Here is a 20,838-nt window from a genome sequence, read left to right on the forward strand (position 1 = left end):
TCCATTTATGTGAAATGAATGTGAAAATAAACTCCAAGTGAAATAACAATGAGCAAAACACTTTTTTGAGTGTAGGGGAATAGCAGATAAACACAGATCAGTGTCTATGTCAACACAGTAAAATCCTAAGTTAAGGAGTCTTCATCATGAGCTAAAATGTGTGTAAATGTGCGACTGAGCCAGCGTACCTTCCCCCTCCTCGATCATGGCTTTGGGCTGGGTGAGAGCAAAACACTGCATGGTCTCATAACGTGGCCCTCCTGGCCCCTCCTCCATGGGGCCGTGAGCGTGGCCAAACTTGACCAGCATCCGGCAAGTGAAGGTGTGACTCTTCTGTCGGGCTGCCTCGCTCCCCCACGACACTCCATTTACTAAAAAGGAAATGCAAACAGAAAGAAACTTACACTGGTGAGTAAAAATGGAACGAGCTGAGAATGAATCGTCTGTTATTAGACGTCACAACGGCTCACACACAGACACACACAGACAAAACAAACAAACACACACTGCAACTTGTAATTTCCCTCTTAAATTGAGAAGCCTCTCTTGCTGTTCGGATGTCTGGCTAAATGGACCATGGGATTAATGTAGCCAAGGTGTCGATTTCCAATATCTCTCTCTCTCTCAGTCTGGGCAGAGGCCAGGGACACTCAGCCATCTATCCTCATTTAGGCCCTGACTTCTCATCACGGCACACACACACACACACACACACACAGTTAGACGGGGTCACCTTCACAGGGGAAAGGGAGGAAGAGAGAGAGAAAGGGGAGGCAAACTTCAGAGAGACATCCAACTGTCCTCCAAGGTCTACGTAAAGCCTTATCAGGGGCCTTGAGTTGGCCGGAGGTTTCTGTCTGGCAGGTGCAGGGAGGTTACAAGAGAAAACCCAGGACAGCGAGACGGTTTGGTGGGGGGGGGGGGGGGGTTAACTGATAGTGAGAGATGATTTAACAAGGCCTTAGGACGGAGGAAACGCAGTACAGTCGCTGGGGCCGACATCTCCCATCAGACACAATTAGTCAACAGCGAGACAAGACAGAGGGGTCAAAAAACACACAACCCAAAACAAAGGCTCACTCCACGCTGTGCACGATTGGGTGTTTGTTTTTGTTAGTGTGCGTGTGTGTGTGTGTGTGTGTGTTTAACTGTAGCTGCCGTGGTCAGCGGTCATCCCGTAGGAATGTGCAGCGAGTGCGTATTTCATTCATGGGCCCGAAAAAAAGATAATGAAGGGGCAGAGCAGCAGAGCGAGACACAATGAGGGGCGGGAGAGCAGAGAGGGAAGCAGGTGGAGAAACAGACGAGCACAATATTCGTCAATATTCAGGCGGCCACATGAAGAATGAATGAGGCTGAGAAAGAGTGAGTTGAGCGAGGCAAAGGGGGGACGCTCGGAGGAAAAGTGGATAAAGACGAGTGTTAAAAAATAAAGACAGTGAATGAATAAAGGAGCCTGCAAGGGAACGGGAGGAATAAGCGAGCCCACACTGCTTCGGAACATTACTGGGGAGTTAATCGAGTAGCAGGTTCAGTCGAGCACACAAATCCATAATTAATCAGCTTTATAAATAGTGCTCTGTGCACATACTCATGGGCTTAAACACACACACACACACACACAGGGCAGCACCTTTTTAAAAATGCAATCCTATTGCTGACATAAGCATGTAAATATACACAATAACACACAGGCACGGGCAAACAGGAATTGCATTAAGTAGAGGAAAGAGTAGAGGTGCATTATTCAGCAGTAAGTAGTTTCCAGATGGCTGCCATGGGATCTGAATAGAGCTCAGGCCTGTTTTACACTGTCTGGACCACTGAGTGTGACTGACAGCTGCGCTACGCTCTGCCTGCTTAGCGCAGAGTGGGTGGGTGCTGCCGTGCACATGTGGGTTTTGTCAGGTGTGTGTGTGTGTGTGTGCGTGTGTGTGTGTGTGTGTGTTTCGGAAAAGCTCTCATGCACTTCCCAGGAGCTCCTCCATAATAACGAGAGGAGGAGTTAAGAACGGAGGAGCGTGAATAAATAACTCGAGTGAGTTTACGTTGACGTGTGCGCGCAGAGTTGTTGTAACCTCTGAAGAGTTAGTTTTATACCTCGGCCCTGTGGAAGATGTCAAGCAGGGTTTACTTCTGAGCAGATGTGCAGCTTCCCTGTGAGTGTGTGTGTGTGTGTGTGTGTGTGTGTGTGTGTGTGTCTCTCACTGTTGGTCTTGGGCAGGTTCTTGTGGAACTCCTCCCTGTCGTCCTCATGGAGAATATTGTACACGCTGGTATTGATGAGCTCCTCCTGTTTGTACTGCAGGTACTGCGTCACGTTGTCCGACACAAAGACGATGCTGCCCTCCCGGTTCACCACAAACAGGAAGCCGTCTAGAGCCTGAGAGCACAGCGACAGGAAGTCACCACCCGCACAGCTGGCTGATCAAATCCTTCAGTTCAGACTATTTTTTTCCGATGGCCCGGGGTGGATCGCTGCACTCACCTGCAGGAGGAGCGGCCCCAGGTGGTCCTTGTCGATGACCCCCTGACCTGTCGAGGACACGTCTGACTTCTGGACGTCGTCGTCGTTGGATGAAGCTTTCCCTGCAGGAGAAGAAAGGGAGGGGGATGAGAGAAAATACATCACAAAAAAAACAAAAAAAACACCAGCCATTTCAAGCCCAGCTGCCAACAAAGAAGCAAAAAACAAAAAGAGCAAAGGAGAAACACAAGGAGAGAGCAACGATACCTGGAACTGGAGGAAACAGACAGTTATTCACTACTCCAGCTGCGCCAGCAGGGGGCAGTGTTTCTCAATCTTCACTTAAATATATATATATTTCTTAATTTAAAACTACAGGTGAGGAGGGAGACGGACGGAGGAAGGTTTCTCTGAGGAGCCCGTCAGGAGGAGTAGAGGGCTGGGTGCATGTGGAGCAGGTAGCAGCCGTCCTCTTGCTTTATATTCAGTGTCAGACTCTGAGGGACTGTCTGGTAGGCTGGGGCTGAGAGAGAGAGAGAGAGAGAGAGGGGAAGAGAGAGGGAGAGAGAGAGAGAGAGAGAGAGAGAGAGAGCGGGAGAGAGCTAGAGAGGCTCTGGAAGCTGTAATGGTGCAGGGGCAGGAGCTGAGGCACCTGAATTAATGGAGGGGCTGAGGCTGAGGGAGGGAAAGAAAGACAGAGAGAGACAGAGAGAGAAAGAGAGAGAGACAGGAAGGACCGGAGCTGAACCAGAGGGATGTGGACGGAGACGACGCCGACGGGAAACGGCTGGCGTTTGGGTTTGTTGTATTAATGCGGGGCTTGGTCTGAGAATGAGGCGGGGGCTCTGCTCGGCTACAGGAGTCATTCTATCTGATTAGCTCCCAAGGGGCACAGATACCCACACAAAGAAAAGAAAGAGAAAAACCAGCCATTGCTGCCAACATCCAGGCACTGTGAAGCTAAGCAGAGACGGACTGAGAGAAAGAGGCAGAGGAAATAGAATGAGACATAAACAGAGAGAGGCTGCACTCCCATCAGCTCACTAAATATCTTAAGATGCTGGGAGCAAACCTGAAGATGCTGCAACTCATTGTGCTGCAATACAGATAAGAGAGTGTGTGTGTGTGTGTGTGTGTGTGTGTGGGGGGGCAGAAGAAAGAGCACAGTACATTAAATCCAAGTGAGATGAAAAACAGCAATGATTGAGGGGAGAAAAGCGCGAACATGAAGACTGGCAGAAAGAGCAACTGAAAGTGAAAAGAGGAGAAGAGGAACAGGTAGCGAGCGAGAGACGTGTCTAAACGCCCGTGTCATTTCTGTCTTCACTTCCTGTAACTATGGCAACCTGTCAGCAGCCAGTCAGGGGCAGCTGTAGCCTCTTCCCCTTCCTGTCGAGGTGGCAGACGCTGACTGAGCTGAGCCGAGACGCGAGAGCAAAATTCACCCCTGATCTCGTGAAATTCACCTTGAGCGGAAAAAGAAAACGTATACCGACACACACGTGTGTGTGTGTGTGTGTGTGTGTGTGTGTGTGTGTGTGTGTGTGAGTGTAAAAAGATGTCCATTCTGCTCTGACAGTGCGTGTGTTAAAGCCAGAATCTCAGCCTGGAGGTGTTTTTAAAGAAAAATCGCTCGCTGTGGAAATGACCGCTGCATAATGTAGACAGAAGTATGACAATGGCAGCTGTAACAGAACTAATAATTTGGCAGTTCAGCAGAATGGATGGGCATGTGATTACCTGCAAACACCCAATTAAACAGCCCCTGGCGAGGGCAGCACACAGCTGTGCATGCCCAACAGACACACACACACACATGCGCACACACACGCACACAAGCAAATGACAGGTTCACAAAGCATTGCCAATGTTTCCTCCCAAACATAAACAGTTGAAGCTGTGAAATTTGTGGGAGATGAATGACTGACTCGTCCTTGCACCTGGGCTCTGAGGAGGCACATGTGTATATGTGTGTGTGTGTGTGTATGTGTGTGTGTCCAGCTGTCTCTTCTTCCTCATCACCTCTACCAATGTTTCCTACACACACTCTTTTCAACAGTCCCATCTGACTTGCGGTGCCCCTGTCCCGTTTGGGGTTTTCAGACCACTGTGTCCACTCACCCTGCTCTTTGATCTGGCGGATCTGCCGCACCGTCTCTTTGAGGATGGCACATTTGTCGGGTTTGACGTTGAAGCTGTCGATGTCGCCGAGGTTGGCGGAGATCAGCTCCGCCAGCTCCTCGATGTATTTGCTCTCCTGCTCCCGTCGCTTCCTCTCACACCTGCAGAGGGCAATGTGCAAAGATTTAAGGCTGAGCTGACGCTACTTCAACAACTAGAGTTCGGCTCGGCCGCATATTTCTGTCCGAGACAAACCCGGGCCAGAGAGAGAAAGAACCGAGCCCGACCCAAACACAACAGGTATTCTGTTGTTTTAAATATGAAATATTATACAAAATGTGTCACTTCATTCTTACTACTGTACATTGTTTGGATGCATATGTTATTTTGCATAGTATGAGAGTTTTCTCTGCGATTTTTATGTTGTATTCTATTTGAGTTTCAATCCTTAAATAAACTTGTGGTTTGGAGTCAGTTTGCGTTACTGTCATATCCTTACCTTCTTAGAGAGATATACGATTTTAAACTCAATGAGACATCAAATTAGAGTCAAATGATGTAAAAAAAAAAAAGGAATTTAAAAAAAATAATTTAGTCCAAAAATACTTTCATAATCTTCTCATATTTTTGCACACATTTAGGTTCTTACTCATCGCAGCACACAAAGGAGCCACATGGCCCGGCCTCAAGAAGCCACTGACCCAGTAGCCCACTTTCTGGCGTTTCCCCTCTCTTGTGCAGATCAGACACACTTACCCCAGACCAGGCGTGTCACAAGTGGAGAGCTTGCGTTTCCGGTTTTCTGAGCTCAGAGGCTCCATGGAGTTCTCCCCCAATCCGCTCATCATGTACACATATCAGCACCTGGGAGGACGGAGCACAACCGCACGTACACAGGTGTAAATAAGGCTTTAATACAGGCAGATGAGGGATTATATAGTCCCTTTTAGCCCTTTAGCTCTTATTATACACGTAATTGTGAAGGGAAGAAGACATGGGAATCATCCTTTTCAACTCAGCAAAAATAACCGATACAGAGGCAGCTTGTAAAGTGGATACAGTGCAAAACAGAACACAGCAGAGTAAAATATGCTTATATCATGCAAATCGTATTCTCCTGGCAGAGACTGACGAACATAAACATGTCTCGTCTGCCTCCCCCTCCTCCTCCTCAGAAAAAAAAAAGAGAGTAAGCATGTGAGGTTGTGTTTGTTTGTGTGTGTGTGGGCCTGTGCATGTATGAGTTCATCAGCTCATATGGTGCATCCACACACGCACACACACAGAGACACACACACACACACACACAGGATTAACAGTGTCTCTGATGATAAGCCACACTGCACAACTAACCCCGTTAGACAGCCGTCTGTCTCCCATAATGCATCGCATTTCGTCTCCAGGAAGTGATCTGATAAAGGTTGTAGGGAAGAGAGGCAGATGGGATAAAAGGAGGAGGAGGAGGAGGAGGAGAGAAGGGAAGGAACGGAAGAAATAAGGGAGGGAGGACGAAGCTGGTGCTGTGAAGTGAGCTCTGATTGGCCACTTTCTTTTCCACAGTGACAGCAGCTGACACTGGGGAAAGGTAGGTGGGAGGGAAAAGAGGATGGAGGAAGGGAGGGGAGAGAGGAAAGTAAATGAAGGGGAGAGAGAGAGAGAACAAATAGTGGGAGACAGAGGATATACAGAGTAAATGCAGAGGAAGAAAGAAATTGGGGGGGGGGGGGGGAGCGAGCTGAGAGAAAGAGAGATAAAGGCATGTCAAAGAAAGACGGGAGGGAAGGGGGAACAGGTGAGAGGGGGGAGGAATCAGAGGAGGAGATGTAACATTCAGACTGTCTGGTGTGTGTTTTGCATGCATGTGTGATGCACAGAGTGGGCTGAAAGCTTCCAGTACCCCTCTTAACCTTCACAGCCAGAGCAGCTTTTTCATTCCATTGATTACATGGTTATCCTCTGACCAGAGCACGCCTCTCCTGCATAGTAAATCAGGCCAACGGCAGGGGAGAGAAGCCGGCCTGTTATTTAATCGCCGCGCGCCATCATCGCCTGTTCCTTCTTGTGGGATCAGAGCCGCTCGCGAAAAACGTCTGATTGCGTTCCGTTTTAAATCTTCAGTCGTGCGCTCTTGGCTCGCGAAGAAGATCATATATCCGGCTCAAACAGGCAGCGAACACACCTTCTTATTGAGACAGAATCAATGTGAGGGCTTGCTTTCATGCATGTCTTCAAGACCATGGTGATACACAAGTGTATTCCCTTGCAAGACAACAACGGGGAATACTTGCTTCTGAAAGCGAGAGATGCTCTAAATACACGCCGATCCTCTTGCTCAATCCCTCCCGCTTTGCGTTTCTTTCAAATTTCTCTTTTAATCTCTCCCTTGAGTCCCACCCATCTGACTGTCTTGTTGCCATTGTCTGCTTGCCTACCTGCTTCTCTTCTTGCCTATCCTCCTGTCTACCTGCCTCCCCTGTCTGCCGCTCGTCGTTAGACAAAAACCCCCGCTTGCTGCTGTGTGATGAAACCAACCACGAGGGAGACGCGGTAAAAAGCAGAGAGGGGGAGGTACAAAGTCGAGGGGTTCAGAACTCGAAGAGCCAAAGCAAAGTGTTTGAGTGAAACTCCGTCTTTGCTCCTCCGACAATTCAGCCCGCCCGCCTGGCAGCCTATTGATGGAGTTCTCAAAGGGGGAGTTGCTCTAATTGCGGAGTGAATGAGGCGGCCCCAGAGAATGGTTGATTAGGAGGCTGCTGAATGCCCCAGGGAAATGGGTCACCTCCAGCCTGGCGCGGGCCGCCCGCTTTTCCAGTGCAGGGAGAAAGTCAATTACACGCCACAGGCAGTGTGGGGCCTGGTGGCAGAGAGGCAGCGAGGCTGTGGTGGGCACAATATAGCAGCAGGGGGCAGTGGGAATGACAGGCATTAAAGAGGGAAACGGGAGAGGGTGACGGCAGTATGGCGGGCAGCAAGAAGGAGAGGGGAGATGGGCGTGAAGATGGCTTTTTAAGGGAGAAAGACTGACGTGTGATAGATGTGAGAAAAAGTAGAACGTAGTTTCTCTGCACCTGGGTTTGAATTGTAGCATTAAAAACAGTTGAATAGAAACTTCGGAAATTTTAAAAGCCTTGTTTGAGGTGGAAAAGATGTAAAATAACAAAAAACTGGAGGAAAATACACAGATGCTGACAGAGGAGACAAATTATTTCACGAAAAAAGCAAACACCTTTACTCTTTGTATTTAAACACAAATAGATAAAAGGAATTGGCCATTTATAGCAGACGGTCACGGCACCATTCATGATCATTCAGCCAAGGCAGAAACAAATACATCACAGGCTCCTGATCAGCTGCACGTTCAATAAGTCTTTGGACTAAATCATATGGTTGAAGATGACTCACAGGCATTAATCAGAGTCAACGGTAATGGTGGGAAGCTGTTAATCAGAGTGCTTATTAAGGAGCAGCTGCTTTTTGTGGCTCGGCCGGAGACGCACAAAAAAAACAAAAAAACAGACGGACAGAGAAGTTAGCTCCCAGCAGACTGAGCCATCATGGGAGCGTCTTCTGTTCTGCTGCTGACATGCACAGGTGAGTGCACCCATGCAGGTAAACAGCTTTGGATCTTTCACACTAAGTTTGACCCGGTTCTCGACCCCGGGGTCTTCTGCTGACCCCCATATTTTCCGGGTCATTAGACCGGTGTGAAGGGAGGATCGCGAGGGTCAACAAGCGCTGTGGCATCACCTGGGGCGAAGCTGAACTCTTCAGGTCTGCTACAGGACAGCAGTCTGCCAGTGACCCTGGAGCCTGAAGCCCAGTGGGAGCACTGGGCTGTTAAAGTGACAGATTTGAGTCATCTAAAGACGTCTTTTACATAAATGTTCCTCATGGCTTCATTTGTTCTTATGTTGTATGTAAAGCATTTTGCTGGATATTATTATGTTCCTCCATGCAGTCGCTATGTTTGTTTTTTATAAATGAGATACATGTGACATTTTTAACCTCTAGTATTTATTTTTTTGTTTCATTTATTTTTTGGAAAATATCACAACATTTTTTAGCGCAGAGAAAGAAAATTAAGTTTGCAAAGAGATTCTAACAATAACCCTGAACAAGTGTGTTGAACAAACATTCAATATTAACTATTCATTCCACGGATTTCATGATTCATTTCCCATCAATCAGATAACGTTTGTTTTCTATAATTTGAAAACTGAAATAGTTCAGTTTTTAGTTTTTGGGAGGAGGTTTCTGCAGAGAGCTGAGAGTTTACCCGACACAACTTTACATATTAGTGAAGCGTCTGGAGGAAAATTCAACATGAGTTTGTAATTGCTTCCTTTGATGGATCCGTTTCCTTCTGTCTGTTTTCCAAAGCATACGATTCTGTGTTTGTGTCGTAAACCTATTGTTTAAAACAGTGTTTGTTTTATGTGTTTTACATGTATTTTCACATGTTATGTGTTTTAATTGTTATCTGAAACACTCTATTGCTGCTGTCTTGGCCAGGGCTCTATTAGAAGACAGATGTTGGTTTGATAAAAGTACAATTAATTCTATAAGAACGGTACTTTTTCCACTCCGTGAACGTGATTTTTTTTTGCATACTTAACAACACTTCATAACACTGGTGAGTTAAAGTCATGGACTCTCGTGGAGCAGAATACAAATGGATGAACAGCATCTAAAAATCTGAAAGCAAAGAGAAGACAAAAAGGTTTCGGAAGACAAAGTGCAGAGACGGCAGACTTCCCACGACAGAGTGAGTCACAGCAGGAAAAAAGAAGAAGCCCAACGCAACAAACAAGAACGCGTCGGAAAGACTTACTGAGAGCAGGCGACGTGTGCACAGGGAAAATTAGCAAGAGCACTGTAGACTCGTCTTTAAATCGGTGTTGTACTAAGACAGATGTAAACCTGTGTCTGTGTACCAGCTAAGCATCATCAGAAACATCCAAGAGCTTCACTTAGGCTTTAATTTAAACGCTTACGTTTTGTTGAGCACGAGAGCTTCGAGGTTACAACACGAACAGTTTCGTCAAATCTACTGAAAAGCTGAGAAATGGTTCGCTCTGTTTGTAAAACAGCGGTTGGCTGAGAACGCTCATTCACCGTCTCTCAAACACAGAGAAGGCAGAACTGTGGCGCTGGCTGCCATGAAACTTCCTGTTTGTTTGTTTGAATAGCGTCTCCATTCTTTCTTTTTTTTTGGGGGGTGTGGGGGTGACAGAGTTAGCGGGGCAGGCTTACTCAAGCTGGGCGATGCAAATAGCCCCGCGGTCGCCTCCCCCGCCTACCTGCCAGCCTGCCAGCCGCTGTTTCATAATCTCTGTTGACAAAACAGAGGCACACGGCCCTGGTCTGGCCTTAGAAACTCACACCGGTGACATGACAGGAGCTGCTTCGCTTAGAGTGCTCTAAACCAGAGACCGTCGTGACTGCTTTATGAAGGACAAAGAAGAAACGCCTGATCTCATTCTGTCGATTCAAGTTGTTCTAACCCAGTACAGAACATTTTAGGAGGTTTGTTCCCTTCTGTAAATTCCCATTTCAGTGATTTCTTCTCATATCGATAATGTTCCTCAACATTCAAGATTCAAGAGAGCTTTATCGTCATCGTCTCTGAATGACTCTTACACTTCAGCGAGGAAGCAACTGCAACGTGTTTGGCAAAGATAAATATAACAACAAGGAAAGTACCACATATACAGAATGTAAAAAAGCATTATGACATTTACACTTCTAGATACGGTAATCCTAGTTCTTCATGTTAATATGGCCATCAGTTAATCACACTGTTTGTGAGCGACTTTGGCATGGTTGATGCTGAATGTATCATCACGTTTCTACAAAGAGAGTCGTCGTCAGGTTCAGTTGCAACTGAATTCTTAAAGTTCTGTGATTGGATATTTTTCCCCAAAATGCTAAATGTGTACGGGCCTCTCTACCTTTGACTTTCTATTCAAAGAAACAAATGCTTTCAACTGGACTTCCCCTCCCCTCCTTTCCTACACAACCTCACAATCCCTCCTGCTTTCTGTGCAACTACAGCGTGCCTTCAAAAGCATGTGTGAGACTGCACGTGATCGAAAGAGCAGAGTGCGGTTTGGTTAAGTCTGGGCACATTTGAGTAAATGTGTGTGTGTGTGTGTGTGTGTGTGTGTGTGTGTGCGTGTGCGTTGTTGTCACCTGCAGACAGGGGTAAAAGATTAATGCTCTCTTTCAGCCTCTGTGGCAGGTAGAGCACAAAGAATAATTTGATTTCTCCTCCTGTCTCCCTGCTGTCTTCCCACTCTTCATTTTCTCATCTGCCTGAAAATCACCCGCTCAACCCTCTTTGTTTTCCCTCTTGTCACCACCACCACCACCACCTTTACTGCCTCGTTCCCCAAAAACTGTTCCACCTTCCAAAATCCAAACCTCAAAAACACAAAAATACCTCCATTTGCTTCAGAGAACACAAAGCGTTCTCCACGTTCAGGTCAGGAGGATGTTGCAAGAATGTGGCAACAACAAGAAACCGGCAAAACTGCTCAACCTAAACCCAGCAGGCCGTTACCATGCCAACCATATATGGGATGTTAGCCCACCTTGTGACGGCGCCCGAGATGATGGACGATCAGATCCCCTCTCGCCTCTCGCTGGGGGGGGGGGGGGGGTTCTATGGTCCTATGTGAGCTGGTCAATGGAGTCTGGAGAAAGAAGAACAGAAGAAGAAAAATAGAAAAGTTTAAGCTCAACGGTGCATGTTCGTTATAGAGATATTAATGAATAACAAGCAGCATTATTAATCGGCGGCCTAAAGACACAAGCACAGGAAGCTGCATTAGCAGCTTAATGAGCAGGAGGAACTGTGAAGGGGGCCGTGACTTTGCTGTGTGCTTTTGTCTTCATTGCGGAGAAAACACTCCTGTGCATTTGCATTAACACACAGACCTCTCCCACAGCCAGAACAACCGCACACGCACACGCATACGCACACATACACGCACACACACACACGAAAAAAGGGATGTTGAGACACAAGTTTTACAGGAAACCTGAAAGTGACGACAGCATGTGATCCACAATTCAGCCGGTCACTCTGACTGCAAAAGGTAAAAGAAAGTGCTGCTCCACTAAATGAGCACTCCTGATCGATACAATTGGATGTAAACGTCAGGCCTCTATTTGCAGATATCTCTCATGCTTTGTGGAGTCCGAGCAAGATTACGAAAACAGACCATTTGGCTAAATCACCGCTCTAATCCCAAAAGCACATAATAGGCTAATTTGTGTCCATTTAGATCCTGATAAGAAACAGTGTGTGTGTGTGTGTGTGTGTGTGTGTGTGTGTGTGTGTGTGTGTGCGCGCGTTATCCACGCTGAGTTGTAGTAGCTCAAGTGTTCTGTCTGAACAATCATCAGAGTGTATCCCGTGGGGGTAAAGAGTGCGTAACCATGGAGAACGCTGGGCGTTTCCATGACACCCTGTCATCAGTGAAGCTCGCCGCCAGGATGTCTCATGTTCATCTGTCACTGTGTGTGTGTGTGTGTGTGTGTGTGTGTGTGTGTGATAGAGATAAACTGTAGGTTACTTTCCTTTTCGTTACCAGGATGTGTGTGAAAGCCCACGTTTACAACCAAATATCTGGACACACCTACATGAGCGCGTGCATGTGTGTGTGAGTCCGTGCATGGCTGACCTCATGCCCAGCGTGCCTATGTTGTGTATGTTTACATGTGTGTGTGTGTGTGTGTGTGTGTGTGTGTGTGTTAGTGCGGCATTCACCGTCAGCGACCTGACCGCTGGCTGCACCCATGATTGGGAGCAGATGGGGGCTGTCGCTGTGTGTGTGTGTGTGTGTGTGTGTGTGTGTGTGTGTGTGTGTGTGTGTGTGTGTGTGTGTGGTAGGAGGAGGAGGAGGAGGAGGAGGGGTGGGTGCTCTAGTTTAGGTGATGTATGGACTCTCACACACCAACAAAGAGCCTCCTTCAACCAATGTGTTTCCTATTAATTGAAAGGGGAGAAAAATAGAGCCAGACACTGACTGCTTAAGTGGGAATCATTTATAGCTCAGCTGCGACAAAAAGCAACTGGCTCCATTTTTTTTTTTAGGCAAAAGTTGAGGATATTAAAACGAAAAACAAAAATAGTTCTCCTCTTCACGCATGAGCCGGAACAAGAGAGCCTTCCTTGCGATCATTACGGCTCTTTGTCCTCACTGTGACACAGGCGTGAAAACCAGAGTGAATAAAGGAGCAGTTAACGGCATGTGGCGTCGCTAATATCGGCGTAAAGCCTTGAAAATAACAGCAGTGTGAATGAGCTGAAGATGCAGAGTCTATAGAGAAATGTGACAGTCCGCTCTCCTCTCAACACACGTCTGTAGTGCTCTTCAATTACTCGACGCCAGAGAACTAAACAGCCTTTTACTGTATGAATGTTTGTGCGCTGCATGCACTCGAGCAACACAATAAATATCTTACACCGCAGCAGCTTCCTCTTGTTAAAGCAACACACTCTAACAGGAGGCAATAAAGATGCAGCCACAGTTCACATTTTACTGTGGATGCTCATACGGCGCCATTAACTTCATGAACTTCAACTGCTCAGTGTATCATCAACAGCAGAGAGGAGCTCATATCTTATCTCAACGACAATTCTGCATTTCAAAGCGGTACAAAAGCACAAAAAGACGGCCAGAGAAGCCGATTTAACTCAGTAGTCAGTTTGTTGTGACTTTTGAGCGATTTCTTCCTCTTTCCATGTAACGATATTGCAGAACTCGCAGATGATGATGATGAATCAATGTTTACTCGGCCTCTATTGCTCATTTAAAACTGGGGATTGTCAGACCTGTTTAAGCTGATAATTATTCAGCTTAATTTGTCCGCTTCACCCAAAACCAATGCAAAATCATGCTGTATGATAACAAGCCAAGGGATCACCAGCACTGTGATATCCTGGAAAATATATAATTCCCTCGGTTTCTTATAACTTCTCATTTCATTTATTTCTGATGTATGCCTGACGTTAAAATGATTCATAATCTTGCACCCTCTCCTCTTAGAGGAGGCCTGTCCTATCCTGGTTTAGAGCATCTAGAGGCTACTGGGTGCCGCAGTTCAGAAAGACAATCTTTGGTCAGTCTGCTTTCTCGGTTTAAACGCAGTTCCACAAACATTCGGGACTCTGGAAGCTTTGCAGTGTTTGAAACCAGCCTAAAGCTTTGGCTAAAGTCAGCACAAAAGTGTCACTGTCAATGATTGCCTTGTACAGTATTTATAGTAGTCATCATGCTGATTCCATTTACTATCTCACACTTTTATGTACTGTGTTGTTTTACGTTATTACTTTTAATTATGCGCTGTCCCTGCAAAAATAAACTTGCTGCACCTTCATTGAGCTCCTGTATTGTGTTTTAAAGTGTTTCTGTCACTTAATGCGAGTGCAGACGCGTGCTGAGCAGACACAGAATACGAAGGAAAGGACACTTTCGCACCTGTTAGTGATGAGTGTAAAGTTGCACACAGCTAAGAAACAGCCCTGATAAGATAAAGATGATAAAACCACACACACACACACACGTCCTCAACTGTAACACTCAGCTGAACCAGGAAGAAAACTGAGAGGAACAACTGTGTGAAAGAGAGAGAGAGACAACATGCATGTAGGAAGCTAATCAGCCAGCATGTGATGTTTCTCAGGATCCATTCAGGTATTGGACGAACGGACACAAAGACTCGATACCTACGACAGAATAGTATCCTACCTGGACGCTATCAGAAGGAGGATAAGTGGGCGTTCAGATCAAACAACAAAAAAAAAAAGCCCTGCATTTAAAGGCAAGGGACTCCAAGTTCATGACCACAGGCTTTTATCAGAGGCAAAAACACTGCGCGGTGGTTTATGAATCTATGAGGCAAGATTTAAAACACATTTTATTTCTTTCTTTGCTGCGATTGTAAGATAAACAGTTTCCAGGTGACGTTGTGTTGCAGCTAAATTCGAGCAAAGGACCCATGAAGACCATTAAAATACGAACAAAAAGAACAACCAATATTGGTGAAGATAAAACATTGTGCAACCTTTTTGTTTTTTTTAGGTTGTCGACCAGCTGTGTGCAAATCTGGATGGTAAGAAAGGCTTTGTCAGCCGGCACGCTGCTGCAACCAAAACCAAATACGGCACTTTAAATCCAGTTTACAATCCTGTTACTGAAACCAAATCCCTTCGAATCCATTATCAAATCTGATTGAGTTTAGCTTGCACCATTTGCAATTAACTAAAGTTGTAAATAACTCAAACTTAAAGAAAACCATTATAGCTCATTGCCGTTATATCGTATCAGTGCACATGTCGGCCAATGAGTAAAAAGAAACTGCAGCACAGAAATGCCAAACTATATTTGAGGTTCTATAGAAACAGTGTCTCTATTACTGTTCATGGAATATGCTTATATGTGTGTTGTTTTAAAAAGAAATGAGTCATTCTTTTAAAAATGTTTAACCGCCAAATATCTGCCTCAAAAGAATCCGGTATCTGTTGCTTGACTTTTGCTAATAAAAGAGCAGAAGAGAAGTGATTCAGTAAGAGATCAGTTGGTGTCTGGATATTTTGCCAAACAGGATCAAAAACCAGCTCGCTAAAATGAGTGTTATTTGCGTATTCTTAAACACACCCATTCAAAAACAAATCATTCATGTTCAGCCAAAAGGATCTGCGTCTTTAAGAGACGTCTTCAGTCGACTGATCGGCAAAATGAAATTCAAGCACATCCACTAGTTGTTTCTTTGTGAGCTTTAATCTCCTCCCCGTCTTCACCCCCTTTTTCTTACGGTCTCGTTTTTTTTTTTTTATAGCAGGATTTTTCTCTCCATGTGTCCGTCTCCTCTAATGACTGTGAATGAGGGAAATTGTGTCCGCTGGCCAGAATAGCACAGTGAACAACGCATAAAAGTACATTGTGTGTAAGTGTGTGTACTCTGGGAAACTCTGCCCCCCCCCCCCCCCCCTCCCCCCTCCCCTCCACCAACAAATCCAGCACTGGAGCAAAATGGGAGCCAAGCCACATCTTGGCACCTCGCCTCCCCTTAAACAAATCAGGCCACAGAGGCTAATAAAAAAACTCTGAGTCCAAAGCTCCTCAGACGAGGGGGTACCAAAGAGGGGAGTCGTTCTCCGCTCCCCGGCTCCGTCTGAAATGAAGTTGTACAAGACGGAGAGCTGCTTTTCAACTCGGACAAAAAGTGCCGGTCTCCATCATCATCATCCCAAACCCGCTTTTCTTTGCTGTTAAATAGCACTTTGATGTTATATTGTTCTTAACTAGCCTCGCTTCAAATTTTTTTTTTTTTTTTTTTTTTTTTTTTTAAACACTCATTGAAAACAAATAGCTTCTTAGTTCAGTGACAAAGTGAGCGTGAACTTTCCATCTTAAGACCAATTACCGCTATCATAGCACACAGCCGGCTGCTTCAAACTTCACACTTCAGAGAGGGATAAGAGGGGGTGGAGGATGAAGAGAGGCAGAGGGAAAGCGTCTGGCTCAGGGCAGAAATAGGCCAGTCGGGTCTAAAACTAAAACTCATCCAGCCATCCAGGGTGTGCCTGCTGTAGGCTGCCATCAAAGTTGCATTTACATATTCAAAAAAGGAAACAGCCGCTTGCATGACTCATCCTTTCCAAAAAAAAGGTAGACGAAACCAAACTCACGGCCCACTGCACCACGCTACAGAAGTAAAAGCTCACAACAATGGATCCGCAGCCACACGAGCAGCGAAGTAAACTCTCAGAAAGGACAAACCATAAAAAGAAATGAAACAAAAATCATTGTGTTAGGTTTTTTTTTTGTTTTTTTAATAATAGCTCAAGGCCACTTTAAAATGACTTTACGGTGCAACATCTGTTTTGAGTACAAGCAGACACTCAATGTAATAAAACAGGCAATTTTTCTTCTCTTAGAATTCACAGAGTATCGAATACTGTAAGACAACGTTTGACGATCAAAACAATGAGGGGATCACTGCGCACACTGGTCCTCAACAGTGCTTTATTTCTCTTTATTTTCCTATTTCTCCAGATGACCTTAGCCGACTACTGTTGAAAAGACAAAACGTGTGCTACCTAACTGGGCTTTGTGAGTCTGTAAACCTCATTTATTCCAGTGATTTAGTCCAATATGGGGAAAATACGTACGTTCAGGATTACAACTGAGACCTGCACACTGTGGTGGCCATGCTTAGTCCATACATTTACTTGAAGGAGTGCAGTGTTGGAGTTAGTGTGTGTCTGTCAGTCTGTGAGTCCACCCCTTTGGTCAAGACTGACCAATGTAATGCTATATGGAAAGCAATATCAGAGCAGAGCTAAAAGTTAACGCTACCATTTGCGTGGAACGTTTCCGTTTCTTATCACCACTTGGCTGGTGGCCGTTAAAATCATATATTGGGAAATAGCTGCAAACTGCATATTGCATGCTTTCATTATCAGTTCCATCACTGGTGAGAACTGACCTAAATATGAGCTAAACTTTTAAAAATAGAATGTAAAGCTTGAGAAACAGCTTCTCTTTCTACCTTCGCGTAGTGGCCACGGCGTCAGCGCCATCATTTATTCTGAGGTGTCCTGAAATAGAAATAAAAGGACTCGCAAGAGGAAACACCAGTCCGCTTCACATGGTGGCGTTCTTCAGCTCCACTTTGTCCATATATACACATACTGATATAGACTGATGGGTGACATATTAATAAAGGAAAAACCAACCTAAAAAAAAAAAGAGTCCAAAAGCCAACAGAACAGCGCGAGTGTTGAAAACATTCATTGACGTTGCACCTTGAACGAAGGTGGCTGCATTTGATACGTTCTCCATTCATAACGTTACATAATCTATGTTTTCTTATTTCTTATTCCTCTTCGTCAAAGCTGCAATAAAAGTGCAGAGTTCAACAAGGTTAACGTTGACTCTGTAAATTAGTGTTTAGACAGCCAGGTATTGTGTCCTCGTGTGACAGATGAGAGTCTCCATGTTACCTTGATGAACTTCCTCCTTTAAAGAGAGCTGCACTGCATCACAGAAAACGAGGGACGGCAGAGGTCATTAAACTGAATGCACGGTCTCATCAACAGCTCCTGCGACCCCATGCGAGCCCGTCCACGTGCCGAACATGCGAGTAGAGACGGGACGGACGTTTACTTGTATGTGAAGTGATGAAAGTAATGTTGCTGAGCAAACATGCAGGCCGGATAAGATAAGGACAGTAAACCACACATGTCCTCGTCGGCCTCCTTCAGCTGAACTGGGAAGCAAAAAACAACCGCACGTGGACTCATTTTGTGTGAAGAAATCTCAGGGTCAGAACGCGCGCAACATGTATCAAACTCGCAGTCTTAACACGCCTGCTTAGTCAGGCAGAGACCTGTTGAATAAAAAACGCCTCACTGGGAGCCATCATGCAGGAGCTGTACATTATCATAACATAAGGGAACATTTCTGCGAGGCAATTAACTGCGGACCGAGAGGCAAGGCTGTCATATCTGAGAGCGATGAATGACTGGAGCGTTGGTTAATACTTAAAACATTCTTGTCATCACAAAGAGTGAATTACCTCGTTACAGGCCACATGGGGTAGAGAAAGAAATGCAGCGGGATCGCAGGAAAACAGTTGTCACCTTCTTTTAGTAACTGGTTGAGAAAGGAATTACAAATGAGGAGAAAGCAGAGGCACAATGAGGCCATGCAGGCTGAGGGTGGACTTCTGGACTGTTCGGGCCTAATTAGTGTAACAGGTCAATCAATAAGACACGCCTCCTCCATCACTAACCCCGCCTCTGATTGACATTGTGCTGCCATGGCTACAAATAGCAGAAAACGCTGATATACCTGTTTGACAACCTCCAGACGATACAATAATAACAGATACGTGGTGTATTACTATAAATGTGATGATCACACATGGGTAAATAGACACAAGAACTACACCGTTGTCTCGAGGATTTGAAATTGTAAGTATTAATGCATGGACTAGGTGTATATTACACTTTGAACCATGTAGTTCTGAAGATTAATGGCAGAATATTAAGTTCTGCTCCACTCAAAAATGCATTTAGCTTATTGTTACTTCACTCGGAAGTTGGACCTTCACTCTGCAGAGAGATTTATGTGCAAAGTTCATTTTGTTGTAAGTTTCTCATGTGCTCAAAGAAGACTCCGGATTTTTCGATGAGACAGAGGCAGTAGATGCACTTTAAACCTTTGTCTGGAGAGGATCTTTAAAGAAAAGGTTGCTTTCTTTAGGGAAATTTAACAAACTGCACTCTTTGCGTTTGTTTTGAATGTTTCTGCATATTTGTGTAGAGCACTTTGAACTGCTTTCTATGCATAACAAGGAGACAACACCAATACAAAATCTCTTTTGTTGCACACATTTGTACAGCAATAAGTGATTGATGAAAGAAACGGAGCTTTTCAGCTCTTACAAAAAGCGTAAACAGCATTAGCGGTGAGTTTTCTCTGCATTGCATTATGGGCGACTGAGGCTGCTGCTGAAGAGATTTAATACTTAATGGAACATCTCAATACTTCTTGTCTGACTCACTGAGAGAGAAGACAAATAATGGGTCTCGCTAAGTCTTCGCTTTGTCATTCTGTGGGACTGACAACCAGCTGATGAACATTTAAATAATCAAAATATTGAATCCAATAAAAACTCCAATAAACTGAACTGGAAATATCTCATCATCTCATTGTGCTGTTACAGTAACTTTAAAACCCATGCACTCATAAAGCTGCAAAACATTAAAATAAACTATCAGACACATTATCCCTTTATTGTTATTATAATTACTGTTATCATTATTACTATTTAATAATCTCTTTAATAATACTCAAGGATCATCACGTTGAATCGCCAGAGTAAACGATGACAACCTCACAAAGGTTGTATGCAGTGGTGCACTTTTGAGGTATTTTATCCATTTAATGCTTCCTTACACTCGCGCTCCAATACATTTATGAGGTAAATATTGTGTTTGTTACTGTAAAGCAACGAGTGACTTAGCAGATGACGATTGTACATAAAAGAAATATGATAAGCTTATTAAATGATGCGTTTTTAAAGATTAGACTTGCCGACATCAATAAATAAATCTATGAATCAGTTACATTTAGCTCCACATTAACTTGCATTAATAGTGAAATCATGTTAACCCCTTAAATTAATCAGTAATAATAATCCAGAATATAACACTCGGCAGGGCAATTATTCTGCAGAATGAGTACTTTTACTTTTTAAGTCGACAGTTGATGGGTGACAGTGATGTAAGATTGAAAGCTCGATTGAAAAAAATAAAAAAAATAAACTAAAAAAGGAGAGCGTAGTTGGTGTTAAAGAACTGTATGTCATTGTTAAGGTGTTTTTCTCTAAAAAAAAAAAAGAATTGCATGCAGATAAAAGTCAAGCTCTTCACTGCTCTTCACTGCCAGGAGAAAGAGCACTTCTTTTGCTGATGCACGTGTGTGATGATGAGTGAGTGTGTTAGGAGTGTGTGAGACTTTCTTCAGTGGGAATGGAACATAATTGGCTCACAATAACCCATCAGTGAGGTCTTAGCGAGAGAACACCATCTTCTCCTCCACCTCTACTTTCCTCATCGCCTCCTTCCTCGCGCTTTCGTTCTCCGCGGTGACAGCGAGGAAGCAGATTCACCACTTATAACCCCCCCCCCCCCCTTTCCTGTCCCCCTCCTCCCTCTATTTATTTGCTCAGAATCCAAAAACTGCACAGCACAGGGAAAAAATGATGGGGGTGGAAGAAGAAGAGAGAGAAAAGAGAGGGAGGGAGGGAGGTAGATGCACAAACATACACACTGCAGATTCAGCTGCACACATGTGGTCGGGACACGCACACACACACACACACACACACACACACACACACTCCGGGTGGAGCATCTAAATCACATTAGCAGCCTGCCTGACATCCATCACTCCCACGGACACGAGCACATGCCGGAGAGGCAGGGAAGCTGCCTGGCAACATGCATAACCACCCACAAACAAACACGGTCACAGAGCAGCCGACACACCTTGAAACCAGAGCGACAGCGCGCGGGAGAAAAGCGATCCCCCTCCCTGCACACAATATTCCCCAATCAGAAAAATCAACTCGCATTCACTTGCACGCACATCACTGTCAGCACGCATCAGCACGCATCAGCCGTACGTTTGGGGCTCCTCTCATTCGCCTCTGTGCTCTGCTGCTTC

General features: G+C 45.1%; 1 protein-coding gene across 2 annotated transcripts in view; it reads right to left on the reverse strand.

Moving 5' to 3' along the window:
- Positions 1-20,838, reverse strand: part of LOC142958215 (nuclear receptor coactivator 3-like) — a 52,462-nt gene that overhangs the window by 11,573 nt on the left and 20,051 nt on the right. For both annotated transcript variants that reach the window (XM_076099777.1, XM_076099778.1), the window contains 6 exons: positions 11,182-11,283; positions 5,345-5,452; positions 4,589-4,749; positions 2,489-2,589; positions 2,209-2,383; positions 189-371 (listed from right to left, as the gene is read on the reverse strand). In XM_076099777.1, coding sequence (XP_075955892.1) covers positions 189-371; positions 2,209-2,383; positions 2,489-2,589; positions 4,589-4,749; positions 5,345-5,436 — 712 coding nt within the window. In that variant the 5' untranslated portion in view covers positions 5,437-5,452; positions 11,182-11,283. The remainder of the gene's footprint in view (positions 1-188; positions 372-2,208; positions 2,384-2,488; positions 2,590-4,588; positions 4,750-5,344; positions 5,453-11,181; positions 11,284-20,838) is intronic.

Source organism: Anarhichas minor, unplaced genomic scaffold, assembly GCF_050575085.1.
Source record: "Anarhichas minor isolate MPS153535 unplaced genomic scaffold, ASM5057508v1 ptg000003l, whole genome shotgun sequence".
In the NCBI taxonomy this organism is placed as follows: domain Eukaryota; kingdom Metazoa; phylum Chordata; class Actinopteri; order Perciformes; family Anarhichadidae; genus Anarhichas; species Anarhichas minor.